The sequence below is a fragment of the Nyctereutes procyonoides genome, unplaced genomic scaffold (assembly GCF_905146905.1).
Source record: "Nyctereutes procyonoides isolate TBG_1078 unplaced genomic scaffold, NYPRO_anot_genome, whole genome shotgun sequence".
Lineage (NCBI taxonomy): Eukaryota > Metazoa > Chordata > Mammalia > Carnivora > Canidae > Nyctereutes > Nyctereutes procyonoides.
In genome coordinates, this window is record NW_026575131.1 from 40,986,234 (window position 1) to 41,004,867 (window position 18,634).

At 48.3% G+C, this 18,634-nt stretch overlaps 1 protein-coding gene across 1 annotated transcript; it reads right to left on the reverse strand.

Annotated features, from left to right (window-relative positions):
• Positions 1–5,431: 5,431 nt before the first annotated feature.
• On the reverse strand, positions 5,432–16,417 carry LOC129522138 (glyceraldehyde-3-phosphate dehydrogenase-like). The gene is made up of 3 exons (XM_055344290.1): positions 16,368–16,417; positions 15,825–15,902; positions 5,432–6,659 (listed from the first exon to the last, which is right to left on the reverse strand). The coding sequence occupies exons 1-3, from the start codon at positions 16,415–16,417 to the stop codon at positions 5,612–5,614; spliced, it is 1,176 nt and encodes a 391-aa protein (XP_055200265.1). The 3' UTR covers positions 5,432–5,611.
• Positions 16,418–18,634: the final 2,217 nt, after the last annotated feature.

Here is an 18,634-nt window from a genome sequence, read left to right on the forward strand (position 1 = left end):
GAGCCCACACACAGATCTTCCTAAACCTGCAGCAAATGCCAAAACCTAAAATATTTCACCCTTGGTCCCACCTCAAGTCAAGATTCATTGAGACATTGATTCCCTTCTATTTGCATCTATAATAGAGACATTATTTTAACTATTTTGGAATTGTCAGTGTGGAAAGAAAGGAAGTCCCCTATAATTCTTATCTCCAGTATTACATGTTTATAGGTCAAGAAGACAGGAGAGAACAAGTCCACAGATTATTAAAGGGAGCGGAGCACTCTCAACTCACATCCCATTTCCTCTCCCAGAATTTTTTTTAATTCTTCCAAGGAGACCTCGGGTATATAAGCATCCCCACTCTTCCCTCCACTCAACTTTTGTCACACTGTATGTTGGAGAGAGTGCACAGAGTGTATATAGAGATGATTTTCAATTGCAAAAAAAATCTGATGGCTGTACTCTTAATGCATCCCATATTACAACACTTTCCAAGAGACCAGAGTCCATCTTCCTAGTGAGAAGATTCAAAAGTTTTGATTAATTAGACCACAGGGGCACCTGGATGGCTCAGTCAGTTAAGCATCTACCTTCTGCTCAGGTCGATCCCGGTGTTATGGGATCGAGTCCCATGTTGGGCTCCCTGCTCCATGGGGCGCCTGCTTCTCCCTATCCCTCTGCTGCTCCCCCTGCTTATGCTCTCTCTCTGTCAAATAAGTAAAATCTTAAAAAAAAAAAAAAAAACCATAAAATGTTATTTTGGATATGCTGCTTTTCCTCTTTTTTTTTTTTTTTTTTTAAGATTTTATTCATGAGAGTCACAAAGAGGGAGAGACATAGGCAGAGGGAGAAGCAGCTCCATGTAGGGAACCCCGATGTGGGACTCGATCCCGGGACTCCAGGATCACCCTCTGGGCCAAAGGCAGATGCTCAACTGCTGAACCACCCAGGTGTCCCTCAAGTTTTCAAAATAATTTAAGACTTCAGCATTTGTTTTTGAACTATGTACTAGGGGATCCCTGGGTGGCGCAGTGGTTTGGCGCCTGCCTTTGGCCCAGGGCACGATCCTGGAGACCTGGGATCGAGTCCCACGTCGGGCTCCCGGTGTATGGAGCCTGCTTCTCCCTCTGCCTGTGTCTCTGCCTCTCTCTCTCTCTCTGTGTGTGACTATCATAAATAAATAAAGAAAAAAATATTTGAACTATGTACTAGTTTCCTTGAACCTATCTTTATTTTTAAGATTAAATTTATTTATTCATGAGACACAGAGAGAGAGGCAGAGACAGGCAGAGGGAGAAGCAGGCTCCATGCTGGGAGCCGGACATGGGACTTGATCCCCGGTCTCCAGGATCACGACCTGGACCAAAGGCGGCACTAAACCGCTAAGCCACCCGGACTGCCCTGAACCTATCTTTTTTACCCAAGTTACTTGAGAGGACAGTTCCTTTCTAGTTCATGTATGAAAACTTTATCCCAGGATGCCTGGGTGGCTCAATGGCTGAGCATCTATCTGCCTTTGGCTCGGCGCATGATCCTGGGTCGGGGATCGAGTCCCACATCAGGGTCTTTGCCAGGAGCCTGCTTCTCCCTCTTCCTGTCTCTCTACCTCTCTGTGTCTCTCATGAATAAAATCTTAAAAAAAAAAAAAAAAAAAAAAACTTTGTCCCAAGTATTCATTCTTATAATTAGGATTTGATTCACTTGTCATGTAAGTAGATATGATTTCTACAAGAAATTGGCTTTTTTTTAAATCATGGATAACTCCAAACATAAGCCAATGAACCTCTTTTCTACCCATTACAAAGCTTCAACAACATCTACTCAGAGCCAGTCTTCTCCCTAACTCCTCCCTGACTTTGCTCTTTAAATTTGCTCCAAGCAGGTAACACTCCTCTGGATTATTGCAAAATCCAGCTGGTCTTTTGGCTTAGCCTATTGTTGCCACAGTCAACTTGCTAAATGTCTAATTAGGTCGCCCATTCATACTGGAGAGTTTAATGGCTCCTTGTTGCCTATAAAAAAAACCCTAAACTCTAACCCATGTGCTATGATAGAACCCCAAACTTACCCTATGTTCATCATATGCTCCAATAACAGGCAGAGTTCTGTTTCTAAATGTACCCTGCCCTCTGAGCCTTGATTGGAAATTTGGTTGAGAGCTAGTTACTTGAGACTCTTGGGGAAAACAACTCACTAAAAAAAATTGGGTAAAATTTTAATTTTGGGGGCACCTGGCTGGCTTAGTTGGTAGAGCATGCAACTTGAGCTTCGGGTCTGTGAATTCAAGCTTAATGGTTAACTGTCCAGTCTCACCCATTCCTCCCCAAGGTAACTGCTACCACTGGCATTGTGATTGTTTCCTAAGTAAGCAAATATAGAATTGCTTTTCATGTTTTAAAGCTGCATAAATATTTCCATTTTGTACACATTCTTTGCATCTTTGTTTTTTTTAAGACACCTGGGTGTCTCAGTGGTTGAGTGTCTGCCTTCGGCTCAGGACGTGATCCCGGAGTCCTGGGATTGAGTCCCACATGGGGCTCCTTGCATGGAGCCTGCTTCTCCTCCCTCTGCCTATGTCTCTGCCTCTCTCTATCTCTCTCTCATGAGTGAATAAATAAAATCATATTTTAAAAAAAGTTTTTATTTATGTATTTGAAGAAGAGTACATGGATATGGAGAGGGTCAGAGGGGGAGAGAGAGAATCCCAAGCAAACTCTGTGCCGAGCCCTGAGCCCAATGCAGGGCTTAATCCCACGACCTGAGCTCAAACCAAGAGTCTGGATGCCCAAATGACTGAGCTACCCAGGCGACCCTCACTTTGCTTTTTACTACTTTCTCATACCAAACTGCATAAGGGCACTTGGCTCCAGGAAGGGCAAAGCATGCGTCAGTGATGACTCATAGGCCCCACCCTTCCAGCCAAGGAACCTGCAATAAGTCACTTGTCCCTCCCTGAAGCCTTTCCTCGTAGATCACAAAGGGCATTTAAAGTAGATGTTCCACTGTGGCTACCCGTCCCAACATTCTGTGACTTAGATATTTGGATGCCCCAATACCCACTTCAGATCTACGTGGAAGAAGGGCATCCATGGAAGAAGAGCTGTTTCTTTCACATACTGATTCAACAAACATTTCAATTGTGCTGGGCACTGAGGATGAGGAGATGTATATATAGCAGGCAGGCTTTCCTCAAGGGGCTCACCAACTAGCCAGAGAAATAGTCACTTTGAAACCAGGAGCGCATGGGAGTGATACTTCCATGGAAGAGAAGCTAGGATTTAGACAGGTATGGAGCAAATAGTGCTCAAGAGGGATAGAAGGAAGCATACCACCCAGGAGGTGATGTATATTTAAGCCTGATGCGCAGAAGTGTTAGGAGATAGGGCATTTGGAAAGGACTAGGAGGGCGAAACAGCACACATTCATGAATATAGATGAGGTAGGGGACAAGTTTGGGAAGGCAAGGTTGGTAGAGGAGGACACCCAGGACCTTGGATGTGGATGGAGCTGAGGGGTCTGTAAGCTTCAGGGATCTCTGAGAGCAGGGCTCCTCCAACTTAATGGAGCAGAAGTAACACCTGGGGAACTCATTAAAATGCATATTCTGGGACGCCTGGGTGGCTCAGTGGTTGAGCATCTGCCTTAGGCTCAGGGCATGATCCCGGAGTCCCAGGGTCAGTCCCACGTCGGGGTCCCTGCGTGGAGCCTGCTTTTCCCTCTGCCTGTGTCTCTGACTCTCTCTGCGTCTCTCATGAATAAATAAATAAAATCTTAAAAAAATAAAATGCATATTCTGGTTCCATAGACCTGGGATGGGGCCTGAGATTCTGCATTTTCTTGAACTCATGACCCAGAGATCAAGAGTGGCCTACTTTTCCAACTGAGCCACCTAGGCGCCAAGAGACTCTGCCTTTTTAACAAGCTCCTGATGCCACAGTCTTCATCCACACTTTGGGAAGCCAGCCTGTGTGAAGCAGTAGTGGCTGAGGCTGGCTGGCTGGGGAGGAATGATGAGCGCACAGTCACAGGGGAAGCTATGGGCATGGGAGATGGGGGGTAAACACTAGGATCTGGTGGTGGGTGGATGGTTGCAGGGGGAGGGAGAGACCATGATGGCGCCCTGGCTCCCTACCTGAGGAACTGGGCAGACCACTGGCACTTAGAGCAAAAGATATAGGAGGAAAGGAAATGTCTGCATTGAGGCACTTTATAGAGTTGCTGGCCCATATTCTTCACAAATGTCGATGTCATACACAACAGAGGGGCTGAGGAATGTTCCAGATTAAAGGAGACTCCAGGGGATCCCTGGGTGGCTCAGCGGTTTAGTGACTCCAGAGACCTGACAACTAAATGAAATATGGGATCCTAAACCAAGATAAAAAAGAAAATGATGTAAAGGACATTTTTGAGACAATTGACAAAATAGTAATATGGACTATTAATTAGGTTAAAAGATTGCTTCAGTATTTTGTTTTTTTAAGGATTTTATTTTATTTACTCACAAGAGATACAGAGCGAGAGAGAGAGGCAGAGGCACAGGCAGAGGGGGAAGCAGGCTCCATGCAGGGAACCCCACATGGGACTTGATCCTGGGTCTCCAGGATTGCGCCCTGGGCTGCAGGCGGCGCTAAACCGCTGCTCCATCCGGGCTGCCCCTGCTTCAGTGTTAAACTCCTGAATTTGATAATTATCTAAGGATATCCTTATTCTCAGGATATAACACTGCCGTTAAGGTTAAGGACTATGATGTAGGGGAGTGGTTGGCTGGCTCAGTCGGTGAAGCATAGGACTCTTAATCTCAGGGTTGTGAGTTCAAATCTCACATTGGGTGTGGAGCCTACTTAAAAAAAAGAAAAAGTAGGGAGGGTGGGGCTTAGTTAAGTGCCAGACTCTTGATTTCAGTTTGGTCATGATCTCAAAGTCTTGAGATCAAGTCCAGCATCAGGCTTCCACATTGGATATGGAGCCTTTCCTTCTGCTCCTCCACTCTCTCAAAAAAAAAAAAAAAAAAAAAGACTGATGTAATTTACTTCCAAGTAGTTTAATAAAAACAAAAACAAAAAAGATGTAAATGTGTCTGTGTAAGGGAGATATAGAAGAGAAAGCAAATAGGACAAATGTAAAAGATCAATGACTTATTCTTTTTTTTTTTAAGAAAACTAATGCCTTTTTTAAAGGAAACTCTGTGCCTCTTTTTTTATTTTATTTTTATTTTTTTTAATTTTTTAATTTATTCATGATAGACACAGAGAGAGAGAGAAAGGCAGAGACACAGGCAGAGGGAGAAGCAGGCTCCATGCCGGGAGCCCGACGCGGGACTCAATCCCGGCACCCCAGGATCGCGCCCTGGGCCAAAGGCAGGCGCTAAATTGCTGAGCCACCCAGGGATCCCCTATTTTCTTTCTTTTTCTTTTTTCTTTTTTTTGGCTGGGTACAGTATTTTATTGATGGTACATGACAAGGTAGGGCTCCCCAAGCCCCTCCCCTTCCTCGGGGTCTAGGATGTAAATTGGAGGTCAGGAGATTCTCAGTGTGTTGGGGGATTAAGTTGGGGCCGGGACTCCCCAGAAGCTGAGGGCCTCTCTCTTCCTCTTGTTCTTGCTGGGGCTGGTGGTCCAGGAGGCTCTTACTCCTTGGAGGCCATGTGGACCATGAGGTCCACCACCCGGTTGCTGTAGCCGAATTCATTGTCATACCAGGAAATGAGCTTGACAAAGTGGTCATTGAGGGCAATGCCAGCCCCAGCGTCGAAGGTGGAAGAGTGGGTGTCACTGTTGAAATCACAGGAGACAACCTGGTCCTCAGTGTAGCCCAGGATGCCCTTGAGGGGGCCCTCCAATGCCTGCTTCACTACCTTCTTGATATCGTCATATTTGGCAGCTTTCTCCAGGCGGCAGGTCAGATCCACAACTGACACATTGGGGGTGGGAACACGGAAGGCCATGCCAGTGAGCTTCCCGTTCAGCTCAGGGACGACCTTGCCCACAGCCTTGGCGGCGCCAGTGGAAGCAGGGATGATGTTCTGGGCAGCCCCTTGGCTGTGACGCCACAGCTTCCCAGAGGGGCCGTCCACGGTCTTCTGGGTGGCAGTGGTGGCATGGACGGTGGTCATGAGGCCCTCCACGATGCCGAAGTGGTCATGGATGACTTTGGCTAGAGGAGCCAAGCAGTTGGTGGTGCAGGAGGCATTGCTGACAATCTTGAGGGAGTTGTCATACTTCTCGTGGTTCACGCCCATCACAAACATGGGGGCATCAGCAGAAGGAGCAGAGATGATGACCCTCTTGGCCCCGCCCTTCAAGTGAGCCCCAGCCTTCTCCATGGTGGTGAAGACCCCAGTGGACTCCACAACATACTCAGCACCAGCATCACCCCATTTGATGTTGGCGGGATCTCGCTCCTGGAAGATGGAGATGGACTTCCCGTTGATGACAAGTTTCCCGTTCTCAGCCTTGACTGTGCCGTGGAATTTGCCGTGGGTAGAATCATACTGGAACATGTGCACCATGTAGTTGAGATCAATGAAGGGGTCATTGATGGCGACAATATCCACTTTGCCAGAGTTAAAAGCAGCCCTGGTGACCAGGCGCCCAATAAGGCCAAATCCGTTCACTCCGACCTTCACCGCCCTGTCTCGGGGACGCGGCTGGCCCTGCACCAGAAGACGCGGCTGTCTGTCAAACGGGGAGGAGCAGAGAGCCCATCCCCTATTTTCTTATTTTTAAAGATCTTATTTAGGGATCCCTGGGTGGCGCAGCGGTTTGGCGCCTGCCTTTGGCCCGGGGCGTGATCCTGGAGACCCAGGATCGAATCCCACGTCGGGCTCCCGGTGCATGGAGCCTGCTTCTCCCTCTGCCTATGTCTCTGCCCCCCCCTCTCTCTCTCTGTGACTATCATAAATAAAAATTAAAAAAAAGATTTTATTTATTTATTGATGAGAGACACAGAGAGCGAGAGAGAACGCAGCAGAGACACAGGCAGAGGGAGAAGCAGGCTCCATGCAGGGAGTGCGACGTGGGGCTCCATCCTCGGTCTCCAAGATCAGGCCCTGGGCTGAAGGCGGCGCTAAACCGCTGAGCCACCCGGCAAGCTCTGTGCCTCTTTTTTTTTTTTTTTTTTTTTTAATTTATTTATTTATGATAGTCACAGAGAGGGAGGCGGGGGCAGAGATATAGGCAGAGGGAGAAGCAGGCTCCATGCACCGGGAGCCCGATATGGGATTCGATCCCGGGTCTCCAGGATCGCGCCCTGAGCCAAAGGCAGGCGCCAAACCACTGCGCCACCCAGGGATCCCTGTGCCTCTCTTTTTTTTTTTTTTTTTTTTTAAAGTAAACCCTATGCCCAACAGTGGGGCTGGAGCTCACAACCCAGAGGTAAGGAGTTGCATCTGACTGAGCCAGCCAGGCGCCCCCCAAAATTAATGACTCTTGATAAAGAGAATAAAAGAGTTCTTTGTACTATTTTTGCAACTGTTCTATAAGTATGAAGTTATTTTAAAAGAACGAAGTCGAAGAGGAGAGAACTTTCGCGCTGAGCTCTTGTGTGGACAGGGCAGCTGTGAACAGATGTGTCCAGATGCCTGGGTGGTCAGAGGGTGAACGTGAGGAACTGCTCTGGAGAAATATCCAGGGTGGTGACAGCAGCTTGTCCCAAGCACCTAAATGGCATTGGATGTTCAGGGCCCGGGTGAGGGCGGGAGCGGGACGCCTAGGGCCGCAGGGAAGCCGTGAGGGGCGGGAGGGCAGGATGTCAGAGGCCCCGGGCCGGGCGGAGCCGGGGCAGGGGTCGGGGTCGCAGCAGGGGCAGGCGCTGGGGCAGGGGCGGGGGGCGGGGTCGGGGCAGGAACAGGGGCCGGGCCGGGCCGGGGAAGGGGCCGGGGCAGGAGCAGGGGCCGGGCCGGGCCGGGTCAGGGGCCGGGACAGGGGCCGGGCCGGGCCGGGGAGGGGCCGGGGCCGGAGCCGGAGCAGGGGCAGGGACGGGTTGGGGGCCGGGGAAGGGGAGTGGGGAGCCACGGGCTGTGCCGCCGGAAGGCCTGAGAGATAAGGCAAAGTTCTGCGGGCCGGGCCGGAACGCCGCCAACGACCTTGGTGACAAAGGCTGCCCACACTGGGGCGAGGGCGGAGGAGCGACAAGGAGGGAGGCAGAAACAGCGTCGGCGGCGAACCGGACGATCTCGGGCAATTCCCAGCCTCGACACGACTGTGACCGGGTGGGAGGGTCCTGGGAGTGCGAGTGACCTTGACGATTCTAAGATCTTAAGACCCTGGCCATTCGGATTTGCAGATGCTGATGCCTGGAAGTCGTGTGAAGTCCAAGCCAGCGCTCCCAGCTTGCGCACTCGCAGGTCAGGGCGCTCACCCTTCCCAGGAGGCAGCCCCTGCCAGCCCCCGCAGAGCGGTCGCTCTTCCCGCAAAGGCGGATGGCGCAGCCCGACGCCTCCACCCACAGGCATCCTTTGTTCTTGTGTCTCCCCGCGGGGCTTGCAGCTGCGACCACTGCCGTAGGCGGGGTGTGCCAGCAGGTGGCGATAGTGCCCCAGCTTAGCCTCCCAGGCCTCAGCCTTCCAGCTTCTCTTCCCCTGAACCAGTAACTGGGAGGAGCTGGAGTTTCTGCAGGAGCTCCCCAACTCACCCTTGGCTTTCAGCTACATTTAAGGACATCTTGCCTGCCCTGAGCACAGGCAAAGCTGCGGCTGTTCTTTGTTCAGGCTGCAGTAACCAAAAGCGTAGTTCAAGCATGTGCTGCACGTAGTGCAAAGAAGGAGCACCAAAACTGGAAACAAAAAGGAGGGGGTAGGGGTGCATTATCAGTGTGTGTATATATATATACACATATAACATATATGTGTATATTAAAACATATATTTAATTATTTTCATTTATTTAAGTAGGCTCCTTGCCCAATACGGGGCTTGAACTCAAGACCCTAGGATTGAGTCACATGCTCTACAACTGAGCCAGCCAGGTGCCCCATTGATGTATTTTTTTCTTTTTAAATAATCTCTATATCTACCATGGGACTCGAACTCACAACCCTGAGATCAAGAGTTGCAAGCCCTACTGGCTGAGCCAATCAGACGCACCACCATCAGTGTATATTTTAATAAATACAGCAAAGTGATCATCATGGAAAGACACTAGATATTTGTTGGGTTTCTTTCTTTCTTTTTAAAAAAAATTAAATTTATTTATTCATGATAGAGAGAGAGAGAGAGGCAGAGACAGAAGCAGGCTCCATGCAGGGAGCCAGACTTAGGACTCGATCACTGGACTCCAGGATCATGCCCCGGGCCAAACGCAGGCACCCAACTGCTGAGCCACCCAGGGATTCCCTTTCTCTTTCTTTCTTTCTTTCTTTCTTTCTTTCTTTCTTTCTTTCTTTCTTTCTTTCTTGATTTCATTATTATTTTTTTAAGATTTTACTTTTTATTTATTCATGAGAGAGACACAGAGAGAGAGAGGCAGAGGCACAGGCAGAGGGAGAAGCAGGCTCCATGCAGGGAGCCTGATGTGGGACTGGATCCTGGGTCCCCAGGATCAGGCCCTGGGCTGAAGGCGGCACTAAACCACTGAGCCACTGGGGCTGCCCAGGATTTTATTATTTTTAACTAATCTCTACACCCAGTCTGGGGCTCGAGCTCACAACACCGAGATCAAGAGTCACTGACTGAGCCAGCCAGGCACCCTTTTGTTGGGTTTCTATATATTTCATTCATGGTTTATTTTGGATGACACAGGGTGTGAATCATCTCAATGTTTTCAATGCCTAAACTCTAACCTGTTGGATGGTCCTGAGCAATTGCTAGGCCCTAATCAAGAAATAAGAAGGCTTACGTTCCAATTCTGGCTTCACTCCTAACTAGTTGTGTGACCCTGAACAAAATATTTAACTTCTCTGGATTTTACAGGTCTCATCTACTTAGGATGAGTCCCGGCAACACCCCCAACCCTCTGACCCAGGACTCCTGTGCCATTCCTGCACATATGTCCTCATCGTTGCTGACACTTCCAGGGAATGTCCTTTTTACACGAAACTCAGTCTTTTTTTTTTTTAATTGTCTTATTGAAATGTAAGCAAACCAGCAAAAAAAGTTTTTAATAAAAAATAAAATAGGGATCCCTGGGTGGCGCAGCGGTTTGGCGCCTGCCTTTGGCCCAGGGCGCGATCCTGGAGACCGGGGATCGAATCCCACGTCGGGCTCCCGGTGCATGGAGCCTGCTTCTCCCTCTGCCTGTGTCTCTGCCTCTCTCTCTCTCTCTCTGTGACTATCATAAATAAATAAAAATAAAATAAAATAAAATAAAATAAAATAAATATTACCACCAAAGTAGGGAAAGGTGAGTTGATAATTTTAATTGCATTAATATATATTTTTAACTTGCATTTACATACTGGCCTGTTGCAATAATAAATAATATTAGAGTATACCAGCGGTTAAATAATAAATAAAAAGAATAATAATGAACAAATACATTTCCATTTTAGGCCAATATGCAGATTCAGTAAAATAGCTTAAGTATAAGGTAAGACTGGCACTATAAAAAATATCACCCCTTGGGCACCTGGGTGGCTTGGTCAGCTAAATGTCTGACTCTTGATCTCAGCTCAGTTCTTTTTTTTTTTTTTTAAATAAGTGAAGAGCTTGGCCTTACAGTTTTTTGTTTTTTGTTTTTATTTATTTATGATAGTCACACACAGAGAGAGGCAGAGACATAGGCAGAGGGAGAAGCAGGCTCCAGGCACCGGGAGCCCAATGTGGGAATTCGATCCCGGGTCTCCAGGATCGTGCCCTGGGCCAAAGGCAGGCGCCAAACCGCTGCACCACCCAGGGATCCCTCAGCTCAGTTCTTAATCTCACGGTCACTCAGTTCTTAATCTCACGGTCATGAGTTCAAGCCCCACATTAGGGCTTCGCTGGGTATAGTGTCTACTTAAAAAACAATGACAAGGGATGCCAGGGTGCCTCAGTGGTTGGGCATTTGCCTTCAGCTCAGGATGTGATCCCAGGTCTGGGGATTGAGTCCCCGCTTTGGGCTCCCTGCGGGGAGCCTGCTTTTCCCTCTGCCTATATCTCTGTCTCTCTCTGTGTCTCTCATGAATAAATAAATAAAATCTTAAAAAAAATGACAGAAAAACCCCTTACAGTTTGCACTCTATTTCATGTTTTAAAATTTAAACCAATTAATACATAAATAATATGTAAACCAAACCAAATAAGAATTATAACTAGTCACACAGAATGACTGAAACACAAAAGTTTTTTTTAAATTTCACAATCATTGTACTATCACTGTTTATTTTGAAATTTCTGTTTAGGGCAGCCCTGGTGGCACAGTGGTTTAGTGCTGCCTGCAGCCCAGGGCATGATCCTGGAGACCCTGGATGGAGTCCCACATCAGGCTCCCTGTATGATGCCTCCTTCTCCCTCTGCCTGTGTCTCTGCCTCTCTCTGTGTGTGTCTCTATGAATAAATAAAATAAAATGAAATTACTGTTTAAACATAGGCATTGTATTGCCCCGAAGCAAATTCAAATGATACCAAAAAATTTACTAACTTACTCTGGAAACAAGCACATGAGCTAAATCCTTGTGTCTGGGGAGCAGACTGTTTAACTAGGAGTTTTCTGAATTAACATCCAGAGCTCATAATTTTTATAAAAGTGAATAATTATTGAAATCTATAGGGACATCTGAGTGGCTCATTCAGTTAAGCGGCTACCTTCAGCTCAGGTCATGATCCCATGGATCTGGAATGGAGCCCTGTGTCAGGCTCCTTGCTCAGTAGAACATCTGCTTCTCCCTTTCTCTCTCCCTCTGCTCACGCTCATTCTCTCTCTCTCTCTCTCTCTCTCTCTCTCTTAAATAAATAAATAAATAAATAAATAAATAAATAAATAAATAAATAAATAAAATCTCGGCATGGAGCCTGCTTCTCCCTCTGCCTATGTCTCTGCCTCTCTCTGTGTGTCTCTCATGAATAAATAAATAAAATCTTTTAAAAAAAAAGGAATATAAAACTCAATTGATAGGTTAAACTACAGATTAGTCCCAAATGAAGAGAATTCACTGGAGAAATATGTTAAATTACTTAAGGGCGAGCAGCCCGGGTGGCTCAGCAGTTTAGTGCCGCCTTTAGCCCAGGGCTTGATCCTAGAGACCCGGGATCAAGTCCCATGTCAGGCTCCCTGCATGGATCCTGCTTCTCCCTCTGCCTGTGTCTCTGCCTGTCTCTCTCTCTGTGTCTCATGAATAAATAAATACAATCTTAAAAAAGAAAAAAAATTACTTAAGGGCCCCTGGATGGCTTAGTTAATTGAATGTCTGCTTTTGGCTCAGGTTATGATCCCAGAGTCCTGGAATGCAGCCCCATGTCACAGAAGGCCAGAACACTTACACAGGGACACTTAGTGGCCACTCATCAGCAGCCATCAGAGACTAAAGACCACAGGACACTACCCACCAAGTGCAGAAAGTCTCCCTCAACTAGAATGGTGCAACCAGCAAAGCCACCTTACAAGAATAAAAGTAAAATAAAAAGAATCACAGATAAACAAAAAGAACAAGTTCCACACCAAGAGAACTGAACTAGATGAACTTCTAAAGGATACACTTCCAAAGCACGGGGAAGAATCAGAAGGAAAGTCAGTAATGCAAGACAGGACAGGGAACAAGCACATTAGTAAACATAATACAGATATAAGTCCAAATAGACACTCACTGCATTCTGGTGGGAACGGGGTAGGCAGGTATCCCTTGTGCACATGTCCCTTCTAGGCTGTGAGCTCCTAGAGACCAGAGACAACAAATGAATCACAGACTAACTTTGAGGGAGCCCCCACCCAGCATTGGAACACTGCTTTTCAAAATCCTCCCAAGAATCTGGGGGCACTGGCTGGCTCAGTCAATAGGGCATGCCACTCTTATTCTTGGGGTTGTGAGTTCAAGCCCCATCTTGGGCTCATAGAGTCATCATCTTCTTCTACTTCTTTTTAAGATTTTTATGTATTTATTCATGAGAGACACACAGAGAGAGGCAGAGACATTAGGCAGAGGGAGAAGCAGGCTCTCTATATGGGAGCCCTATGTGGGACTCCATCACAGGACCCCAGGATCATGACCTGAGCCAAAGGCAGACACTCAACCACTGAGCCAGCCAGGTGTCTGGGTGTAGAGATTTCTTAATTAAAAAAAAAAAAACAACCCTGGGCCAGCGAAGGCCCCCGACCTTTCAACATTTTTTAATTTAATCTATTTATTTTGACAGAGAGAAAGAGCACAAGCAGAAGGAGCAACAGCGGGAAGGGAGAAACAGATTCTCTGCTGAGCAGGGATTCCTACATGGGGCTCAATTCCAGGACACTGGGATCATCACCCAAGCCGAATGCAGTTGCTTAACCAACTAAGCCACCCAGGTGCCTTGAGCCTTCAACATTTTAATCAGTGCAGTCGAACTGCCCTTCATCATGTCAATGTCAGGGTCTACTTCTTCCCACAGCACAGGAGCATGTGGAAGGCTCACCTAAGTTCCAGGCTGCCGCCACCCTCCTCTTAAATTGAACACTCTCCTCCCACAAAAGTGGACTCGTTGCCATTCTCCAAGGCCCACGGCCATCTAACATTTCCAAAAGGGACACCCTAAATAAATAAATAAATAAATAAATAAATAAGGACAGCCAGAACACCACCTCATAGAATGCTTATTTAAAAAAAAAAAGAAAAAAGATGGGGATCCCTGGGTGGCGCAGCAGTTTGGCGCCTGCCCTTGGCCCAGGGCACGATCCTGGAGACCCGGGATCGAATCCCACGTCGGGCTCCCGGTGCATGGAGCCTGCTTCTCCCTCTGCCTGTGTCTCTGCCTCTCTCTCTCTCACTGTGTGCCTATCATAAATGAATAAATAAATAATAAATAAATTTAAAAAAAAGAAAAAAGAAAAAAAAAGGATTTCTGGGTCAAGTCTGGGAAACCCTGATTTAAGCAATTTCCACCTGACTTCTTTACGGCATGTCTTAGAATCATTGACCTACTAGCGTACATTCTAGAAGGTACAGCTTTTCCCAAACCTATTCACCCATGGAGCCTTTTTTCCATGGAGAATTTCATGGCAGTGGGGTTCCTGAGGGCTAACCTGGGGGATGCCGGTTTCTTTTCTATGGGGCCAGTCTCACTTGAGTCTTATCAAGTGGAATTTACCCCCATTTTCTGGGTGAGAACATTCTGGTCAGCAAAGTGGGTGAGTTGCTTCTAGTTAGTTGGCTAACAAACAGCAGGTTCCAAGTCCGAGGACTTTCCTGACTTTCTCCTCATTGAAGCGACTTCCTATGAGGCTCACACAGTGCTGAGCCTGCTTGAAGAGAGTGCCTGACTGGTGCAGAGCAAGAAGGCAAGGTTTCCGGAAGCCCTGGGTGGGGAGCTTTGGAGTGAGTGACTGATAAAGCTTCGTGCTGGATTTTGCATGCTTCACCCTGGTAACGCGTGCTGCTGCCCAAACAAGACAGTGAGGGTCCAGCCTCCTTCTCACCTCTGCAGCTGATCACACCTACCTCATTGTCAAGGCATGGTCTCTGGTCACAGGAAGGTGAATGGGACACACAGGTCAGGTGACAGGTGGAGTTCAGTGAACCCCGGGGTGAGAAAGCAGCCAGGGGCCTGTGCCCCATGTGTAAGAGACTGTGAGCAAAGGGGCCCACGGAAGAGAGTGTGGAAGGGAGAAGAAGTGCCCTAAGGTCTGACTATGCTCCCTTTCTGCAAGATGCTGGGCCTACCCCACCAAGGAACACAGGGCTCCTAGAATGACTGGGAGATTATTTTCAAGGTCCTTTTTAGCATTCATCACCTATTTTTGTCTTCTTTTTCTATTAGAAGTACTTTGACATAGGACATTTCCTTCCTCCAATGCCAGGCAGCATGGGGTGGTGGGAAGAGCAGAGGCTGGTGTTGGCTGGCTTGCTGAGGACAGTGACGAGCTACCCCTCTTGGGCCTTCAGTTCTATGTTTAAGCTTCAGCTTCTTGAGGGCAGAAAACCCCACTGGGCAACTGCAATGTTGTCAAATTCCCATGAGACTTAGTTTCCTAATTCATGCTGGGAAGCTTTGCTTTCCCCCTCTTTTCTGGGTTCATCATGGGCCCTGAAAGATTCAGAAGAGGGGGAAAAAGTTGGGACCAGTTGCCTCAAGTTTGAAAAGCGATATAAATTGTCCCTGCACCTGGGCAGATGACAGCTCTGTACTCAGCATCAAGGATGCCATGCCTCTCCTTGGATCCAGCTGGACACCTACAGGCATTTGTTCTGGCTTCCAGATGAGTTAACACCGTGATTCAATGGCCATCCAGTCTCAGCACTCCTGAGCCTGGGAGACACCCTGTTTCTCCCTTGCTCCCTGGCCTATGCCTACCCTGTACCTTGAGGGTGAGAGCAGCCAGGTCTGCGGAGGAGCCATGGCTCCTCACCTGCCTGGTATTTGCCCACACCCAAACAACTGGGTGCGCAGGGGAAGAATGACAGGCCTTGGCAGCTGCTGAGCTATCCAGCTGGGCAGGGAAGGTGGCCAGGTGGGGCTGAGACAGGGTGCGGTGACAGGCCTGGGAGCTCCAAGGCCTGCCCAGACATCTGGCTGGCCCAGGAGGACTGGGTGTGTTGACAAGTGTGGGCTGACCCAAAGCCAGGCTACTGAGCACCTGGTAAGCACAGTATTTGGTGGGCAGCTGAGCGAATAAGGCAAAGGGGGACAGAAGCCTTAGATTTATGACTTGCAAGATATGGATAACAGCAGGGGGTTTGGGAATTAAATGACTTGATACATATATAAGGAACTTAGAACAGTTCTGGTAAGTGCTCACAAATTCCAGGGTGAGTTAGGAGTCCACCCCAAAGGGTACAGCAGGTTCGGTGTCTGGTTCATCTCATCCTCCACATAGCTACAAAAACAGACAAGATCAGGAGAGCAACAAAAACCTCACACCAAGACCTCATGAAACCCTACCAGGTCAGTGTCATTACTGAACCCACTCAGTCGGTGGGTAAACAGGTCCGGAGGGTCTGTGACTCACCACCAATAACCTGCTGAGGCTGACACATAGCGAGGAGGTATGGAATGGCCGCCCAGCAGAGGACATGGTCCGTATGCTGGCTCAGGCAGGGCTGGTTTCTTTCCTTCCTCCACCCTCTCCTGACACCCACCACCTCAGAAGAGCCTGCCGAGGCAGGTATGAGAATTTGCTTTTCACGGGTGCGGAGACATGGCATCGAGAGGTGAGAAGCTGACATTCTTTCCCCACGTGGCCTCCACCAGCCTCTGTCCTCACTCCTGAGCCCAAGCCCCACTTCCCCTGGGGGTCACCTAGGCCTCTCCTATTCCAGGAAGCCTTCCCTCCCTGACTCACCTGACTGGGGAGGGAACACGCTTGCCCTGGGCCACATGACAGAGGTGCATGGCGCCCCTTCCTTTCTGCATGACTTCGGTGAACCAGAGTGACCAAGAGTTGGCTGAAGCTAGGAAATCACCAAAGGTATTATTTACAGAAGACTTCATCCAACAGCTGTTAATAAGTGTCTGCCAAGCATCGGGCACATGGGCCTCACCACCGAAAAGCCTCTGTCTGGGGGTTCCTTAACAGATGGCTCATTTAAGGTGTTGAGTGTTGTGACCTGGGGTGGTGCGATGAAGGCCCGGAGGAGAGGGTACTCAGATTTCAGATCTTAAGATCAAAAGAGAGAATTTTTTTTAAAGATTTTATTTTTATATGACCTTTACACCCAATGTGGGGCTCAAACTCACAATCCCGAGATCAAGAGTTGCATACTCCATTGACTGAGCCCACCAGGTGCCCCAGAGAGAATTCTTTTTTTTTTTTTTTTTTTTTTTTTGAGAGAATGCTTTAATAAACTTGCTCTCTTCCATGTGAGGGAGTCCTTACCCTGGAGGGTGTGGTATGGCTCTGCCAAGGTCCCTTCTGTGCTGCTCTCGGTTCATACAAGCTACTCTACTCCCATAGAAAACCCTGTCCCCATCCATGAAATGCTCACACACTGTGATGGAGAGAAAAATGCTCCCATGAAGCCACGGAAGCCACCTGGCACAGCATTGACACTGCAAACATGGCTTTATTTCTCAGCACAGATGCCAATTGCCCTTTCAAATGCAAAACTGCTCAACCTCCCAAGAATGGTTTGTTCTCCCTCCAAAGGTCATGGCCAGGTCTCCTGTTCCGGTTTTTGGTTTTGCCCTGCTGGCCTGCCCTGCCTGCTTCCTGCGTCCCGTCCAGCCAGCCAGCTGTCAGCATTCCTCAGCAACTTGCCTGCTCCAAGCTTTTTGTCCCTGAACATGCTGTTCCCTGGTACAGAACACCTTTCCCTCCCTGGCTTTGCACAGCAAACTCCTGCCTCCTTTTCACCAAATTCAGTTCTCCTCCCCCAGAGCTGACTCCAGGGGGCAGCATCAGTCACCTCGCCCTCCTCTCTCTCTCTCTCTCTCTCTCTCTCTCTCTCTCTCTCTCTGTCTCTGTTGGGCTTGTCCATGCGATCATCTTACATTTATCCTAATTGCCATTTCTCTCATTCTTTTCCTGTTTCTCTGGCTCTTCCCTAGTCTCAATAGTTTGCCTTAGAGAAACCAAGGTAGTTAGAGGGCTTGTGTACATTTTAGGGTATCAGACTGTGGGTATCCAGATTGTCCCCTGGAGCCCACAGCTCGGTGGAGCCCTGTTGGTTGGAATGCTCAATGTCAGACCTGAGGACTCCTCCCAAAGCTGGTGCCCCAGTGGGAGCCATACCTGCCTCTAAATAGTGAGACTCCCACTGCACTGAGTGACCAAATCCCGGCAAACCCTGCCAATGCACCCGGATAGGGCAAGGTCAGAGGCTTGTGTCTTTATGCCTGTGCAGAGCGAGGCCTCCTTGGCTAGGCATCTGCCTGAACACCTTTGGCCTCAGAAGTCTAAGATCCTGGCTCTGAGCCCCCAGAAGGACTCCGAGGCTCTGCTGGAAGGATTCTCTGCTCCATCCCGCCCCCACCCCGCCCCAATTCAGATTCAGGCCAGGACACAGAACATCTGGCATTCTCTTTGGCTTCCATAGCTGTTGAACACTCTTCCGCTCTGAATCCCACTCTTCCAGATAGAAGCTAGACCTTCACTTTCTCAGCCCTTTTACAGCTGGGGCACCGCCATGACCTGGTTCCTGCTCCCTTGTTGGCAACTAAGAAGCCAGATGGACACAGGTGTTGTCCACCAGATGCAATACCTCGTTCTGGGAAGGCTCCTAGAATATGGAGATGAGTCAGAGTAGTTAACTCTAATAGGGCACCCCAGAAAAGACGACAATGAAGGGAGGTGTCCAGGGTTCTGGGAGCATCAGTAGTGGAGACTTATAGGGAGGGGTCCCATCTTACTCATTTATTAATTGCCCTGTCCTTCTGGCAGTGAGGTGTCCTGTAAAGTCAATTGGATTTCATATCTGGAGACCTGAGTTTAAGTCTGTGGCATGTGTTAGTTGGTATCTTGGGAAAATTGCCGTATCCCCAGAGCCTCTGTGTTCTTATCCTCTCCTTGGAGGATGTGGGAAGGTAAAATGAAGTAATGTGTGTAAAAGAGCTGTGGCCCAGCACTATATAAATCTTCACTTTTTAAAAAAATCCCTTCATCCTTTTCAA

Coding starts and splice junctions, on each gene's coding strand:
- LOC129522138 (XM_055344290.1), bottom strand. CDS start 16,417: ATGCACCTCTGTCATGTGGCCCAGGGCAAGCGTGTTCCCTCCCCAGTC. Junction 15,903..16,367: donor CGTGTTCCCTCCCCAGTCAG/GTGAGTCAGGGA, acceptor CTGTTTTTGTAG/CTATGTGGAGGATGAGATGA. Junction 6,660..15,824: donor CCTAACTCACCCTGGAATTT/GTGAGCACTTAC, acceptor CCCGTTTGACAG/ACAGCCGCGTCTTCTGGTGC.